At 45.9% G+C, this 17,566-nt stretch overlaps 1 protein-coding gene across 14 annotated transcripts in view; it reads left to right on the top strand.

Annotated features, from left to right (window-relative positions):
• LOC106570401 (focal adhesion kinase 1) overlaps window positions 1-17,566 on the top strand; it is a 211,937-nt gene that overhangs the window by 192,705 nt on the left and 1,666 nt on the right. For all 14 annotated transcript variants that reach the window (XM_082961240.1, XM_082961238.1, XM_082961237.1 and 11 more), the window contains 8 exons: window positions 2,944-3,030; window positions 3,934-4,071; window positions 4,281-4,412; window positions 6,977-7,039; window positions 7,772-7,817; window positions 11,094-11,197; window positions 17,045-17,200; window positions 17,430-17,510. In XM_082961240.1, coding sequence (XP_082817366.1) covers window positions 2,944-3,030; window positions 3,934-4,071; window positions 4,281-4,412; window positions 6,977-7,039; window positions 7,772-7,817; window positions 11,094-11,197; window positions 17,045-17,200; window positions 17,430-17,510 — 807 coding nt within the window. The remainder of the gene's footprint in view (window positions 1-2,943; window positions 3,031-3,933; window positions 4,072-4,280; window positions 4,413-6,976; window positions 7,040-7,771; window positions 7,818-11,093; window positions 11,198-17,044; window positions 17,201-17,429; window positions 17,511-17,566) is intronic.

The raw sequence follows: 17,566 nt of genomic DNA, 5'->3' as shown, positions 1-17,566 counted from the left end.
CTAACCCCCCCCCACTAAAGTAAGAGACCTCTCTAACCCGACCCTCCCCTAAAGTAAGAGACTTCTCTAACCCTACCCTCCCCTAAAGTAAGAGACCTCTCTAACCCTACCCTCCCCTAAAGTAAAAACCCTCCCTAACCCTACCCCCCCCCCCCCCCCAAAGTAAAAACCCTCCCTAACACTAACCTCCCCTAAAGTAAGAGACCTCTCTAACCCTACCCTCCCCTAAAGTAAAAACCCTCCCTAACACTAACCCCCCACTAAAGTAAGAGACCTCTCTAACCCTACCCTCCCCTAAAGTAAGAGACCTCTCTAACCCTACCCTCCCCTAAAGTAAGAGACCTCTCTAACACTAACCTCCCCCAAAGTAAGAGACCTCTCTAACCCTACCCTCCCCTAAAGTAAAAACCCTCCCTGACACTAACCCCCCCCTAAAGTAAGAGACCTCTCTAACCCTACCCTCCCCTAAAGTAAAAACCCTCCCTGACACTAACCCCCCCTAAAGTAAGAGACCTCTCTAACACTAACCTCCCCTAAAGTAAGAGACCTCTCTAACTCTTATCTCCCCTAAAGTAAGAGACCTCTCTAAGCCTAACCTCCCCTAAAGTAAGAGACCTCTCTAACCCTACCCTCCCCTAAAGTAAGATACCTCTCTAACTCTTATCTCCTCTAAAGTAAGAGACCTCTCTAACCCTAACCTCCCCTAAAGTAAGATACCTCTCTAACCCTACCCTCCCCTAAAGTAAGAGACCTCTCTAACTCTAACCTCCCCTAAAGTAAGAGACCTCTCTAACCCTACCCTCCCCTAAAGTAAGAGACCTCTCTAACCCTACCCTCCCCTAAAGTAAGAGACCTCTCTAACCCTACCCTCCCCTAAAGTAAGAGACTTCTCTAACCCTACCCTCCCCTAAAGTAAGAGACCTCTCTAACTCTAACCCCCCCTAAAGTAAGAGACCCCTCTAACCCTACCCTCCCCTAAAGTAAGAACCCTCCCTAACTCTAATCTCCCCTAAAGTAAGAGACCTCTCTAACCCTACCCTCCCCTAAAGTAAGAGACCTCTCTAACCCTACCCTCCCCTAAAGTAAGAGACATCTCTAAGCCTAACCTCCCCTAAAGTAAGATACCTCTCTAACCCTACCCTCCCCTAAAGTAAGAGACCTCTCTAACCCTACCCTCCCCTAAAGTAAGAGACCTCTCTAACCCTACCCTCCCCTAAAGTAAGAGACCTCTCTAACCCTACCCTCCCCTAAAGTAAGAGACCTCTCTAACCCTACCCTCCCCTAAAGTAAGATACCTCTCTAACCCCCCCCCCACTAAAGTAAGAGACCTCCCTAACCCTAACCTCCATTAAAGTAAGAGACCTCTCTAACTCTAACCCCCCCCCACTAAAGTAAGAGACCTCTCTAACCCGACCCGACCCTAAAGTAAGAGACTTCTCTAACCCTACCCTCCCCTAAAGTAAGAGACCTCCCTAACCCTAACCTCCCTTAAAGTAAGAGACCTCTCTAACTCTAACCCCCCCCCCCACTAAAGTAAGATACCTCTCTAACCCTACCCTCCCCTAAAGTAAGAACCCTCCCTAACCCTACCCTCCCCTAAAGTAAGAGACCTCTCTAACCCTAACCTCCCCTAAAGTAAGATACATCTCTAACCCTACCCTCCCCTAAAGTAAGAGACCTCCCTAACTCTAACCTCCCCTAAAGTAAGAGACCTCTCTAACCCTACCCTCCCCTAAAGTAAGAGACCTCTCTAACTCTAACCCCCCCCCACTAAAGTAAGAGACCTCTCTAACCCGACCCTCCCCTAAAGTAAGAGACTTCTCTAACCCTACCCTCCCCTAAAGTAAGAGACCTCCCTAACCCTAACCTCCCTTAAAGTAAGAGACCTCTCTAACTCTAACCCCCCCCCCACTAAAGTAAGATACCTCTCTAACCCTACCCTCCCCTAAAGTAAGAACCCTCCCTAACCCTACCCTCCCCTAAAGTAAGAGACCTCTCTAACCCTACCCTCCCCATAAAGTAAGAGACCTCTCTAACCCTACCCTCCCCTAAAGTAAGTGACCTCTCTAACCCTACCCTCCCCTAAAGTAAGAGACCTCTCTAACCCTACCCTCCCCTAAAGTAAGAGACCTCTCTAACTCTTATCTCCCCTAAAGTAAGAGACCTCTCTAACCCTACCCTCCCCTAAAGTAAGAGACCTCTCTAACCCTACCCTCCCCTAAAGTAAGAGACCTCTCTAACTCTTATCTCCCCTAAAGTAAGAGACCTCTCTAACCCTACCCTCCCCTAAAGTAAGAGACCTCTCTAACTCTTATCTCCCCTAAAGTAAGAGACCTCTCTAACCCTACCCTCCCCTAAAGTAAGAGACCTCTCTAACTCTTATCTCCCCTAAAGTAAGAGACCTCTCTAACCCTACCCTCCCCTAAAGTAAGAGACTTCTCTAACCCTACCCTCCCCTAAAGTAAGAGACCTCTCTAACTCTTATCTCCCCTAAAGTAAGAGACCTCTTTAACCCTACCCTCCCCTAAAGTAAGAGACCTCTCTAACCCTACCCTCCCCTAAAGTAAGAGACTTCTCTAACCCTACCCTCCCCTAAAGTAAGAGACCTCTCTAACTCTTATCTCCCCTAAAGTAAGAGACCTCTTTAACCCTACCCTCCCCTAAAGTAAGAGACCTCTTTAACCCTACCCTCCCCTAAAGTAAGAGACCTCTTTAACCCTACCCTCCCCTAAAGTAAGAGACCTCACTAACCCTAACCCTGCCCTTAGGGGTATAATGGGACATTTCTGAGATGTTTACCTTAGATATCTTTAGGCACAGATAGACTAAATGACTCTCATTTGAAGAACTAGTGCTCCCTGTCTGATAGATGGGGATCACACACTGCAGGAGGTCTAAATGTCCAATGTGTTCTGTATGATCTCTGTCCCACTCCCTGTGCAGCCTAGCAGACCTGGTTACCCCAGCCCTCGGTCTAGTGAAGGATTCTACCCCAGCCCTCAGCACGCAGGGCAGCTCAACCATTACCAGGTACTGTATTGTACTACTGCACTAGACTACTGTACTACTATACTATACTACTGTACTATACTAACACTTTTACCACAGTTACTGTGTATTACCCATAGAATTAGAATGGGGACGCCTAGTTTCCAAGTCTGTTCTATTCATTCTATTTCTATGGTAATATCATTATCATTAGCTCTCTGAACCATCCCATTTGTATTGATAATCAGGTACTGGCAATACTGGTTTAGTAAATGTGGTTTGTTTCTTACTTGCCAGTGGATTGATGTGTAAAGACAGAGAAAGTGCTCAACTCTATGCTTTTGGGTGAAAGGGTGCTTGAAGCCAAAAGTGAATTGATGGAGATGTGCCCGGCTTCCCCCTTTCTGAATGCAATAATATCTTCCCAAACTAAGTTATTTTGCAGCACTTCAGCTGCCCATAAAACATAGCTGACAGCAGGCATTTCCTGTAGCGCTTTTTCAAACTTCTGGCATTGTTGACTTAAGGCAGATTCCATCTGCTGAAAAATCAACTCTCTCAAATTCTGTTGTTATGGCTTCAAGGTCAACTCATTCTCTCCACACTGTATTGCCTAAAAGGCATTTTGAGTACCAGTATGCATATTTAAAGGTTATCTTTATGATCATGTCAGTTATTATTAAGATGTTTATCAGCCAGTGCTAACGGTGACATGTCACATTCAGGCTCATACTTTTAGTCCCAGAGGTCTTTATGTCTGGGGGTCAGTAATGATTTATTGCATTATACTGCCAGTGAAGTGTTTCCCTGTACCCTGAAATGCTAACTGGGGCCCAATGCCATATGATGAACAGCCTTGCCTCACAGACAAGGCTTTGGTATCATCACAATCCTCTCTCCAAACAAAATGGGCTTTTCACCTGTTGTCTGTCCTACCAAATCCAGGTCGGGTACCCTGGCCCCCACGGCATGCCCGCTATGCCCAGTGGCGGGTACCCTCCCCAGGCCGGTGTCCTGGACCCCCATGAGACCTGGAACCACCACCGGCCAGGGGACGTCCCCATGTGGTCCCCCAACATGGAGGTGAGAGAGAGCTCCACATAAATATACATGTAGACTCTTTTTACTATGTGCTTCTGCCAATTGTATAATGTAAATCTCTGAATTTCATTAGCTATTGTCTGAGCTTGGTACATCTGTAGCAATCACAGACGAGACTAAATACTAATGCAATATCCTCTATATCCCTCTCTCTCCCTCCCTCTCTCTCTCTCTCTCTCTCTCTCCCTCAGGATGGAGGTGTGTTGGACTTGCGTGGTTTGGGCCAGGTGCTGCCCCCCCACCTGATGGAGGAGAGGCTGATGATGCAGCAGCAGCAGATGGAGGAGGACCAGCGCTGGTTGGAGCAGGAGGAGTGCTTCCTGGTAACAGACCATTATTCACCCTCTACTCTCACACACACATACCATCCTGAGAGAGAGAAGGGAGAGAGGGAGAGCAGGAGCGAGAGAGAGGGAGGGGGAGAGACAGGGGGAGGGAGACTGAGGGGGTGGGGGGGGGGGGGGAGAGCGAAGGAAGGAAGGAAGGAAGGAAGGAAGGAAGGAAGGAAGGAAGGAAGGAAGGAAGGAAGGAAGGAAGGAAGGAAGGAGAGAGACAGACGCTGTTTGGAGCTGGAAGGTAGCTTCCTGGTAACAGACCCTTATTCAGTACCATCTTCCACTCTGCACTGGCTCTGTCTCTATCATGTAAAGAACCAGCGAATATACTGTCAACCACACCTTTGTTTGTTTGATAGAGTTTTTACATTAGGAACAGCACCTTTCATCCTCTAAACCTCACTAACTCCTAAATAGCAAGCATATGCTCTCTACATCATTCTACCACCATTGTCCATCACTTGATCCTTGTGACCAGGAGACATACTCTCTCTACCTAAGATATAATGTCAAGACTAAATGACTGTAAAGTCATTGCTCTAGTTATCTATTCATTAAACTGTTATCCAGTCAGTCTGCCCAAAAGCATCATATCTGTATTCAGTCTGCCACTGACTTCCTCTTCTTGAACTGCACTGTTGGTTAAGGGCTTGTAAGTAAGCATTTCACAGTAAAGTCTACACTTGTTGTATTCGGCACGTATGACAAATAAAGTTTGATTTGATTTGACTGTTTAGTGGAGTAAACATCTGGATTTGATTACAGTGTCACGCTGGCTGGTGTTTTCTTTACCATTTCAACCTTCAGCCCTCATCCCCCTTCTGAGTCGGTTTATTTACCTTTCTACGATCTGAGGACATTCAGATCATTGTTGTTTTCATTCAGTGAAATAAGGCAGGAAGACAGACCTGTGACCACAGACTGACCTCCTGAGGGAAATGCTTGGATCAGCCAGCAGCATTCTAGAACACTCTCTCCACCTCTCCGTCTCTCCGTCTCTCTGTCTCTCTCTCTGTCTCTCCCTCTGTCTCTGTCTCTCTGTGTGTGTAGAGCTAGACTGACTAGAGGAACTATGGGATGGTTAAAGATGACAGCATTGCTGCCCTACCTGCTGCTTACTTCATATTTAATATATTTTTACTCTTCAATCATATGATCCATGTCTACATTGTTTGAGAAATACATTTTTAAAAAGCCAGTTGTAGAAAACATATGTTGATAAAGGATCAAATTTGTGGCCCTTGGAAATGTTTGTGTTGTTGTCACGTCTAACAAGACAATTGCAGAGGACTTGAAATAGTTTTAAAGGGTGAGTTTAAAGTGATCTTTAACGGTAATGGTATTTGAGCAGCCAGCACAGTGATGAGAGACAGTCCCTCCACACCCTTTGATGATCCCTCTCAGAAGGCTTTCCTGTGGAAAATCTGGCGGTCTGCGTCTGTTTCTCCACAGCCCTGGCCAGCCAAAAGAAGAGCTTTCATTAATGCTGCCGTTTCATTTGGCCGGCAGATATTGTGGAAGATGGGTGGAAAGCTCAGACCGTGGTGCGTTCATGCTGTTTCTCAGTCATAAAAATCCTTTTGGCAGATCTGGCAAACAAACGCACTGCACTGAGAGTCTTCCTTAGTATTTCCTTAGTGAAAGTTAAAAGGCTACACTGTCTATCTGTATGTATGAGGAGGGAGAGAGGGAGGGAGGGAGGGAGGGAGGAAGGGGAGAGAGCGAGAGAGACAGAGAGGGAGGGGAGGGAGAAAGAGAGAGAGGAGTCAGTGTGAGCCACAGAGCAAGAAGAGTCTGCTGTGGGATCAGTCTCTGCATGAATCTGTCAGGCACATTTAAGCCTTCCTCCTCCAGCAGCAACAACAGAAATCTCTGGTTGTTTCTTGTCTCACTCTGCCGATGGGACCACCGCTCTCCGCACAGCCACACTTCCACAGGCACCGAGCTCAGAGGATGCACCTTTTCAAGTCCTGCTTTGGAAAACCGGTACAGATCATGGCTGGGAAGGGGTGCTGGTCATCTTGGTGGCTTTCTGTGTGGATATGTTTTACTACTGGTACTTGGCTGCCTAGAAGGTTGTTTAGACAAGATGCTGCTGAAACGCTGAGGATTTCTTCTATGCAAATACTTTTGTCACTGGACTACAGTGTCTGTGTTTCTGGGTATCTGTGTGGTCTGTCAGGGTGGCATAAATCTTGTTTAGCTTGTAACTGGATGGATGATTGGTTGATTTGGTTTTGTTCGATGGTAGCAGGCACCGATCTTTGAGGTAGTCAAAGAAGAAAGAGGGTAAGCACAGTAGGATATCAGCAGATCAGTTTCTTATGGAATTGTGAGTTCTATTCTCTCATGGAACAAAACATGAAAGACAATTCAGCAGTAATTGCATCTTATTTTGTAAGAAACAAACTCTCTAGTATTCTATTTCAAGACTACTGTAAGGATGGTTTCACTGATAAATGTAGTTGTTTAAATCTTTGAGGTTGTGGTTCTGAAAGGTTGTCCGCTGTAGCCTGCTAGTTCTCTGACCCTCTGTTCTGTGTTCTCGTCAGAAGCCAGAATCCAGGAACTCGCGGGGCAGCATTGACCGGGAGGACTGCAGTCTCCAGGGGCCGGTGAGTTTCCCATGGCCCACCGCTTGTTTGGGTTCATACCCCCAGAGGGATGGACCAGGAAATATTGTTTTTCAATAAACCAATGTATTTATTACATTTTTCTATTTGTATTATAATGCGAAATAGATTTTATCTGAGTTTTATAGCGTAGACCTTAGTAGTGCGCTGTATGTTGTGGCTTGCTGGACACAGTGCTTTATCTGAACCATCCCAGTCCCCCTAGGCTGAAGTGTATTGGGACTAGGGAGGTTGGGAACTAAACTGTGGCTACAGCCAGGCGTTTCTCATGCCATCCACACTCTCTCTCTGCTGCTGGATAATCTTTAAAAACAGGCGTCAGCTGTAGAGCCCCCACAAACCAACCAGACCCATTTTCATAGTAATTACAGAAGTCTACTGGGCTGACTGGGTCTCTTCTCTAAGAAGAGGAAGCATTGGAATGCGAGGGGGAGAAGAAAACACCAGTGTGTGTTCAAATAGAGTGAGAGAAGAAGAGGGTTTCGGGGAGGAGCTGGAGAAATGTAGCTGGGTGAAACATGGCTGTACTTGGCTGTGTGCCTCGGAAGGTCTGAGATATGTAATGCTGCTACCCGCAGAGTACCCACAATAACACACAGACTGGGCCATGGGAAGCCCTAATCCTGAGTGCTGTTGGAAAAGCACATTCAGCCAGCCAGAAAAGTGCCAATGTGCCTTTCTAATCACTTGTTTGTGTTTCTATTTTCCCCTCAGACGGGAAACCAACACATATACCAACCAGTGGGACTGGGGAAACCAGGTAGGACGATCATCAGCACAATCTGTCACTCCACAGGCTGGAATGTCAACATGTGTACTAAAAGTGACACTCCTCTGTCTCACACTCTTTCTTTCTCACACATATACTCTCTCCCTCTCACACATATACTCTCTCCCTCTCACACATATACTCTCTCCCTCTCACACATATACTCTCTCACTCTCCCTCTCACACATATACTCTCTCCCTCTCACACATATACTCTCTCCCTCTCACACATATACTCTCTCCCTCTCACACATATACTCTCTCCCTCTCACACATATACTCTCTCACTCTCCCTCTCACACATATACTCTCTCACTCTCCCTCTCACACATATACTCTCTCCCTCTCACACATATACTCTCTCCCTCTCACACATATACTCTCTCCCTCTCACACATATACTCTCTCCCTCTCCCTCTCACACATATACTCTCTCCCTCTCACACATATACTCTCTCACTCTCCCTCTCACACATATACTCTCTCCCTCTCACACATATACTCTCTCCCTCTCACACATATACTCTCTCACTCTCCCTCTCACACATATACTCTCTCCCTCTCACACATATACTCTCTCCCTCTCACACATATACTCTCTCCCTCTCACACATATACTCTCTCCCTCTCACACATATACTCTCTCCCTCTCACACATATACTCTCTCACTCTCCCTCTCACACATATACTCTCTCACTCTCCCTCTCACACATACACTCTCTCCCTCTCACACATATACTCTCTCACTCTCCCTCTCACACATACTCTCTCACTCTCCCTCTCACACATAAACTCTCTCCCTCTCACACATAAACTCTCTCCCTCTCACACATATACTCTCTCCCTCTCACACATATACTCTCTCACTCTCCCTCTCACACATATACTCTCTCACTCTCCCTCTCACACATATACTCTCTCACTCTCCCTCTCACACATATACTCTCTCCCTCTCACACATATACTCTCTCACTCTCCCTCTCACACATATACTCTCTCACTCTCCCTCTCACACATATACTCTCTCCCTCTCACACATATACTCTCTCCCTCTCACACATATACTCTCTCACTCTCCCTCTCACACATATACTCTCTCACTCTCCCTCTCACACATACACTCTCTCACTCTCCCTCTCACACATACACTCTCTCCCTCTCACACATATACTCTCTCACTCTCCCTCTCACACATATACTCTCTCACTCTCCCTCTCACACATATACTCTCTCACTCTCCCTCTCACACATATACTCTCTCACTCTCCCTCTCACACATATACTCTCTCACTCTCCCTCTCACACATATACTCTCTCACTCTCCCTCTCACACATATACTCTCTCACTCTCCCTCTCACACATATACTCTCTCCCTCTCAGACATATACTCTCTCCCTCTCACACATATACTCTCTCACTCTCCCTCTCACACATATACTCTCTCACTCTCCCTCTCACACATATACTCTCTCCCTCTCACACATATACTCTCTCACTCTCCCTCTCACACATACACTCTCTCACTCTCCCTCTCACACATACACTCTCTCCCTCTCACACATATACTCTCTCACTCTCCCTCTCACACATATACTCTCTCACTCTCCCTCTCACACATATACTCTCTCACTCTCCCTCTCACACATATACTCTCTCACTCTCCCTCTCACACATATACTCTCTCACTCTCCCTCTCACACATATACTCTCTCACTCTCCCTCTCACACATATACTCTCTCCCTCTCAGACATATACTCTCTCCCTCTCACACATATACTCTCTCACTCTCCCTCTCACACATATACTCTCTCACTCTCCCTCTCACACATACACTCTCTCCCTCTCACACATATACTCTCTCACTCTCCCTCTCACACATATACTCTCTCACTCTCCCTCTCACACATATACTCTCTCACTCTCCCTCTCACACATATACTCTCTCACTCTCCCTCTCACACATATACTCTCTCACTCTCCCTCTCACACATATACTCTCCCTCTCACACATATACTCTCTCCCTCTCCCTCTCACAATAAACTCTCTCCCTCTCACACATATACTCTCTCCCTCTCACACATATAATCTCTCACTCTCCCTCTCACACATATACTCTCTCCCTCTCACACATATACTCTCTCACTCTCCCTCTCACACATATACTCTCTCACTCTCCCTCTCACACATATACTCTCTCCCTCTCACACATATACTCTCTCACTCTCCCTCTCACACATATACTCTCTCACTCTCCCTCTCACACATACACTCTCTCACTCTCCCTCTCACACATATACTCTCTCCCTCTCCCTCTCACACATATACTCTCTCACTCTCCCTCTCACACATACACTCTCTCACTCTCCCTCTCACACATACACTCTCTCACTCTCCCTCTCACACATATACTCTCTCCCTCTCCCTCTCACACATATACTCTCTCACTCTCCCTCTCACACATATACTCTCTCACTCTCCCTCTCACACATATACTCTCTCCCTCTCACACATATACTCTCTCCCTCTCACACATATACTCTCTCCCTCTCCCTCTCACACATATACTCTCTCACTCTCCCTCTCACACATACACTCTCTCCCTCTCCCTCTCACACATATACTCTCTCACTCTCCCTCTCACACATACACTCTCTCCCTCTCCCTCTCCCTCTCACACATATACTCTCTCACTCTCCCTCTCACACATACACTCTCTCACTCTCCCTCTCACACATACTCTCTCACTCTCCCTCTCACACATACACTCTCTCACTCTCCCTCTCACACATATACACTCTCACTCTCCCTCTCACACATATACTCTCTCACTCTCCCTCTCACACATACACTCTCTCACTCTCACACATACACTCTCTCACTCTCCCTCTCACACATATACTCTCTCACTCTCCCTCTCACACATACTCTCTCACTCTCCCTCTCACACATATACTCTCTCACTCTCCCTCTCACACATACACTCTCTCCCTCTCACACATACACTCTCTCACTCTCCCTCTCACACATATACTCTCCCTCTCACACATATACTCTCTCACTCTCCCTCTCACACATATACTCTCTCTCCTCACTCACTCACTCACTCACTCACTCACTCACTCACTCACTCACTCACTCACTCACTCACTCACTCACTCACTCACTCACTCACTCACTCACTCACTCACTCACTCACTCACTCACTCACTCACTCACTCACACACACAAAACATTAACTATCTTCCCTCTCTCTCTCCTCTCAGAGCATGTGGCCCCTCCTAAGAAGCCTCCTCGTCCTGGAGCCCCCAGCCACCTGGGCAGTCTGGCCAGCCTCAACCCTGTAGACAGCTACAACGAGGGGGTCAAGGTACAGCAACACTCACACCACCAAGACAACACTGTCTTAATGTCTTACTCCAGGGTCACCATCATAGCAACACATCACCAAGACAACACTGTCTTAATGTCTTACTCCAGGGTCACCATCATAGCAACACATCACCAAGACAACACTGTCTTAATGTCTTACTCCAGGGTCACCATCATAGCAACACACCACCAAGACAACACTGTCTTAATGTCTTACTCCAGGGTCACCATCATAGCAACACATCACCAAGACAACACTGTCTTAATGTCTTACTACAGGGTCACCATCATAGCAACACACCACCAAGACAACACTGTCTTAATGTCTTACTCCAGGGTCACCATCATAGCAACACATCACCAAGACAACACTGTCTTAATGTCTTACTCCAGGGTCACCATCATAGCAACACACCACCAAGACAACACTGTCTTAATGTCTTACTCCAGGGTCACCATCATAGCAACACACCACCAAGACAACACTGTCTTAATGTCTTACTCCAGGGTCACCATCATAGCAACACATCACCAAGACAACACTGTCTTAATGTCTTATTCCAGGGTCACCATCATAGCAACACACCACCAAGACAACACTGTCTTAATGTCTTACTCCAGGGTCACCATCATAGCAACACACCACCAAGACAACACTGTCTTAATGTCTTACTCCAGGGTCACCATCATAGCAACACACCACCAAGACAACACTGTCTTAATGTCTTACTCCAGGGTCACCATCATAGCAACACACCACCAAGACAACACTGTCTTAATGTCTTACTCCAGGGTCACCATCATAGCAACACATCACCAAGACAACACTGTCTTAATGTCTTACTCCAGGGTCACCATCATAGCAACACACCACCAAGACAACACTGTCTTAATGTCTTACTCCAGGGTCACCATCATAGCAACACACCACCAAGACAACACTGTCTTAATGTCTTACTCCAGGGTCACCATCATAGCAACACACCACCAAGACAACACTGTCTTAATGTCTTACTCCAGGGTCACCATCATAGCAACACATCACCAAGACAACACTGTCTTAATGTCTTACTCCAGGGTCACCATCATAGCAACACACCACCAAGACAACACTGTCTTAATGTCTTACTCCAGGGTCACCATCATAGCAACACACCACCAAGACAACACTGTCTTAATGTCTTACTCCAGGGTCACCATCATAGCAACACACCACCAAGACAACACTGTCTTAATGTCTTACTCCAGGGTCACCATCATAGCAACACACCACCAAGACAACACTGTCTTAATGTCTTACTCCAGGGTCACCATCATAGCAACACATCACCAAGACAACACTGTCTTAATGTCTTACTCCAGGGTCACCATCATAGCAACACACCACCAAGACAACACTGTCTTAATGTCTTACTCCAGGGTCACCATCATAGCAACACACCACCAAGACAACACTGTCTTAATATCTTACTCCAGGGTCACCATCATAGCAACACATCACCAAGACAACACTGTCTTAATGTCTTACTACAGGGTCACCATCATAGCAACACACCACCAAGACAACACTGTCTTAATGTCTTACTCCAGGGTCACCATCATAGCAACACACCACCAAGACAACACTGTCTTAATGTCTTACTCCAGGGTCACCATCATAGCAACACACCACCAAGACAACACTGTCTTAATGTCTTACTCCAGGGTCACCATCATAGCAACACACCACCAAGACAACACTGTCTTAATGTCTTACTCCAGGGTCACCATCATAGCAACACACCACCAAGACAACACTGTCTTAATGTCTTACTCCAGGGTCACCATCATAGCAACACACCACCAAGACAACACTGTCTTAATGTCTTACTCCAGGGTCACCATCATAGCAACACACCACCAAGACAACACTGTCTTAATGTCTTACTCCAGGGTCACCATCATAGCAACACACCACCAAGACAACACTGTCTTAATGTCTTACTCCAGGGTCACCATCATAGCAACACACCACCAAGACAACACTGTCTTAATGTCTTATTCCAGGGTCACCATCATAGCAACACACCACCAAGACAACACTGTCTTAATGTCTTACTCCAGGGTCACCATCATAGCAACACATCACCAAGACAACACTGTCTTAATGTCTTACTCCAGGGTCACCATCATAGCAACACACCACCAAGACAACACTGTCTTAATGTCTTACTCCAGGGTCACCATCATAGCAACACACCACCAAGACAACACTGTCTTAATGTCTTACTCCAGGGTCACCATCATAGCAACACATCACCAAGACAACACTGTCTTAATGTCTTACTCCAGGGTCACCATCATAGCAACACACCACCAAGACAACACTGTCTTAATGTCTTACTCCAGGGTCACCATCATAGCAACACACCACCAAGACAACACTGTCTTAATGTCTTACTCCAGGGTCACCATCATAGCAACACACCACCAAGACAACACTGTCTTAATGTCTTACTCCAGGGTCACCATCATAGCAACACACCACCAAGACAACACTGTCTTAATGTCTTACTCCAGGGTCACCATCATAGCAACACATCACCAAGACAACACTGTCTTAATGTCTTACTCCAGGGTCACCATCATAGCAACACACCACCAAGACAACACTGTCTTAATGTCTTACTCCAGGGTCACTGTTACAGCAACAAGACAACACTGTCTTAATGTCTTACTCCAGGGTCACTGTTACAGCAACAAGACAACACTGTCTTAATGTCTTACTCCAGGGTCACTGTTACAGCAACAAGACAACACTGTCTTAATGTCTTACTCCAGGGTCACTGTTACAGCAACAAGACAACACTGTCTTAATGTCTTACTCCAGGGTCACTGTTACAGCAACAAGACAACACTGTCTTAATGTCTTACTCCAGGGTCACTGTTACAGCAACAAGACAACACTGTCTTAATGTCTTACTCCAGGGTCACTGTTACACAAAACATAGCTTGGTTTAGCCTGGTCCTAGATTTGTTTGTGCTATCTTGCCAACTCCCATAAGAGGCTGTCTAGGAGTTGGCAAAATGGCACAAATAGATCTGGGACCAGACTACATGACTCATACCGAGGAGTTGCAGGGCCTAGAGTTTCTCTTGGTTAGGTCACAGTCAGGGAAAAACTCTGAGTCTGAACCCATGAGCCTGAAATACCACCATAACGTTGTATGAGAAAGAGAGCATCACTTCAATAATGAGACAATGCATGTGCTTTTGACTGCTATGAGTTGCTGCAGCTGTTTCAAGCATGCTTTCTCTTTCTCACCTGGCCATCACCACTTCCTTTTATGTTCTTACGTAAACTACGTCATCTCAGTTAATTCAAGAGCTGTGAGAACTGGAACCTATAGCCAGATTCAGAGCAGAATGGGATCTGAATGGAAAAGCTCTGAAAACATGTCAGTATTTCCCCTGGTTCACCAGGAGCCCAGGCGGGTAAAGTTGCTCCTAGTCGGCAGAACAGAACGGGGCTCCTAGGTCAGCGCAGCTCTGAAGCCCTCTTTCTCCCTCCCTCTCTCTCTGCCCAGTCTCAGACAGCACAGAGCAAGGCTAGCACAACCCAAAGCCCATCTCTCTGACAGAGATGGTACTTAGACACATGGACAGATATAGAGATACACACTTACACAAGACACACACACATACACTTATCTGCATTTAGAACACACACATACACTTATCTGCACTTAGAACACACACATACACTTACATGTACAGTGCATTCGGAAAGTATTAAGACCCCTTGACTTTTCCCACATTTTGTTATATTACAGCCTTATTAAGCCAAGGGGTCTGAATACTTTCCAAATGTACTGTACATACCCAGCACCATGCTTGTCCATGGGAATCTAAAATATACAATGACTGTCCCAAAACATAAAACGAGAGGCAGTTTTTTTTCTTCCTGACAATCTATTATTCTCATGGGGGGTGGGGGGGTTTAGATAAAGATCATCCCACTCTGACCCCACCATCCACCCCTACAACCACCAGGGTCATGACCTTTCTGCCACACAGCTCCACCCAGACAGACGCTGCCAAGCCAGCCCAGAAAAGGCCCACGGTAAACCACACTTTCTGGGCTTTTATTTTGGATCCTAGTTATGCAACAACCGTCCATTTCGAGAGAAGCCATTGAAATTAAGACTGTTGGAATGGAGAGAGTGCTTTTTCTCTCGTAACTTTCCAAGCAGGCAGTTTGAAAGGAGACCCTTAGCGAGGCCACTCTTCTTCTAGCTATGAAAATAAAACCCAATTAAAACACAGAGGCTTGTAGTACAGTGGAGTATAGAGAAGCCCAAGGAAAACACAGTGCTTCCTAACAAGACAGAACCCAGTGAATCCAAAGCTCCTTTCTCACCGTCTTTTGATCATGATCCTGGATCAAATGCTTGATCAAAGGTTATAGACTCCCTGCTCAGTTGGCCCGGCGAAAGCTAACGTCATGATGAACAATACAATACAGCAACTCTGAATACGATAGAGTGCAGACCTTTTGATCTTTTTCTCAGTGCAACATCCAACTAGCACTCAGGCCTTTATCACTTAGTATCTCCTGTTTCAGGCTGTTTCATCTCAACTTGTCCAGTAAAAAATGCCCGTTTTCATTTTCCATTGTAAAGTGTTTTAAAACGGTGCGCCCTAATGAACACGACCCTATCTGCTTATATTGTGTTGATGCATTGCATGCATTGCCTCTTGCCTTCTGTTCTGCAGTGTTAATCCTTTCTCTCTCTTCTGTTTTCCCTGCATCCCCCTCTCCCTCCCGCTCGCCCTCCCTTGTTTTGCCTCTGCACCAACCTACTGTTGTTGCCCTTTAGCCCTGGAGGGTAAGAGCTCTGTGTTTGTCAGTCACTGTCTGACCACTAGGGAGCGCTCTAATAACACATTCTCTACCACTGTACAGGAGGAGTCATCAAACCTTCTTAGCATAGTGGCATTGGCCTTAAGATCACTTTACTCTCCCTGAATCCTAACTGTAACCATTAGAGGGGGCAACACAAACTGGTCTTAGATCAGTGTCTAGAGGCCACTTCATCCAGGCCCATGTTCTAAAACCAGTGAGGCTTGGCAAAGAAAGCCATAAACAAAGCAAATCATTCTAGTATTCAGTGGCAGTCATTTCAGTAATGACCAAATTACTGTGTTGGCTCGTTTGTCAGTCATAGTACTAATGTCAAATGAATTAGTGGGAGTAATAATAAATATATTTAGGGCTCCATTGATGACTCTCTTCCCTGTGGTATGGTGTGATGCATGTTGGGCTGTGTAGTCATAGTTACCATTACTAACTGTAGTTTAGTAGATTATAGTACAACACCATCTGCCTCCTCTCTGGACTGTGGCGTGTGTGTGTGTCTAGATGTCTGTTTTGGGTTGTCCAATTCATCACACATCATTCACAACCATGTTCAGAGATTGTATGCTCTCATATTGTGAATCGAGTTACAGTAATTCTGGCAAATACTGTCATCTAGTGTTCACTTTGTAAACTACTTGATTCATCTATAAATTGCTGGCTGCTAGTGGTTACAGAAACAAACCCATTTTAGCTTTACACCACCTTGTGGTTCCAGTGGATAGGACAGCTGGGACACTTCTGTTCATCCACTCATCAAAAATCAAGTCAGACAAAATCACCAAGCTTATTTTCTCTAGAACACTGACACTCAATTGGGTCCCATTAGATCAGCATAATCACACATTTTATCATAATAGATTCACTCAAATGATTTGAAGGAGAAAGATTCACTTTCCTCACTATGTTGTATGTGAACCAGCTCATCCCCATCTCTGTGGTGTGTAGATCCAGCCTCAGGAGATCAGCCCTCCCCCCACGGCCAACTTGGACCGCTCCAACGACAAGGTGTATGAGAACGTGACGGGCCTGGTCAAGGCTGTTATAGAGATGTCCAGTAAGATCCAGCCAGCCCCTCCAGAAGAGTACGTCCCTATGGTCAAGGTGAGGCTATAATAATATAAGCCACTTAGCAGACACGTTCATCCAAATTGACTTAGTACAAACCCACTAGAGAGGACATGAATGATAAGTTTATTGTTGAATCATTGTCATGTTGGTGATCATTCCTCAAGAGGGAATGGTATTATTTCTCTTGTCGAGGGACACTGAATTCTCAGCCGTTGGAGCTTTTATTTATATTAGTGATATCCTGGTTATTTTTTTTCCACAGGAGGTGGGACTAGCTTTGAGAACCCTATTGGCCACAGTGGACGAGACCATACCAGTGTTACCAGCAAGCACACACAGAGAGGTGATGAACATATTGCCTGTCTGTTAATACTCAAGACTGTTGTCCTATTGTGTCTG

Source organism: Salmo salar, chromosome 14 (assembly GCF_965601325.2).
Source record: "Salmo salar chromosome 14, fSalSal1, whole genome shotgun sequence".
In the NCBI taxonomy this organism is placed as follows: domain Eukaryota; kingdom Metazoa; phylum Chordata; class Actinopteri; order Salmoniformes; family Salmonidae; genus Salmo; species Salmo salar.
Note: the sequence above shows the minus strand (reverse complement) of the source record. Positions and strands in the feature narration are given on the sequence as shown.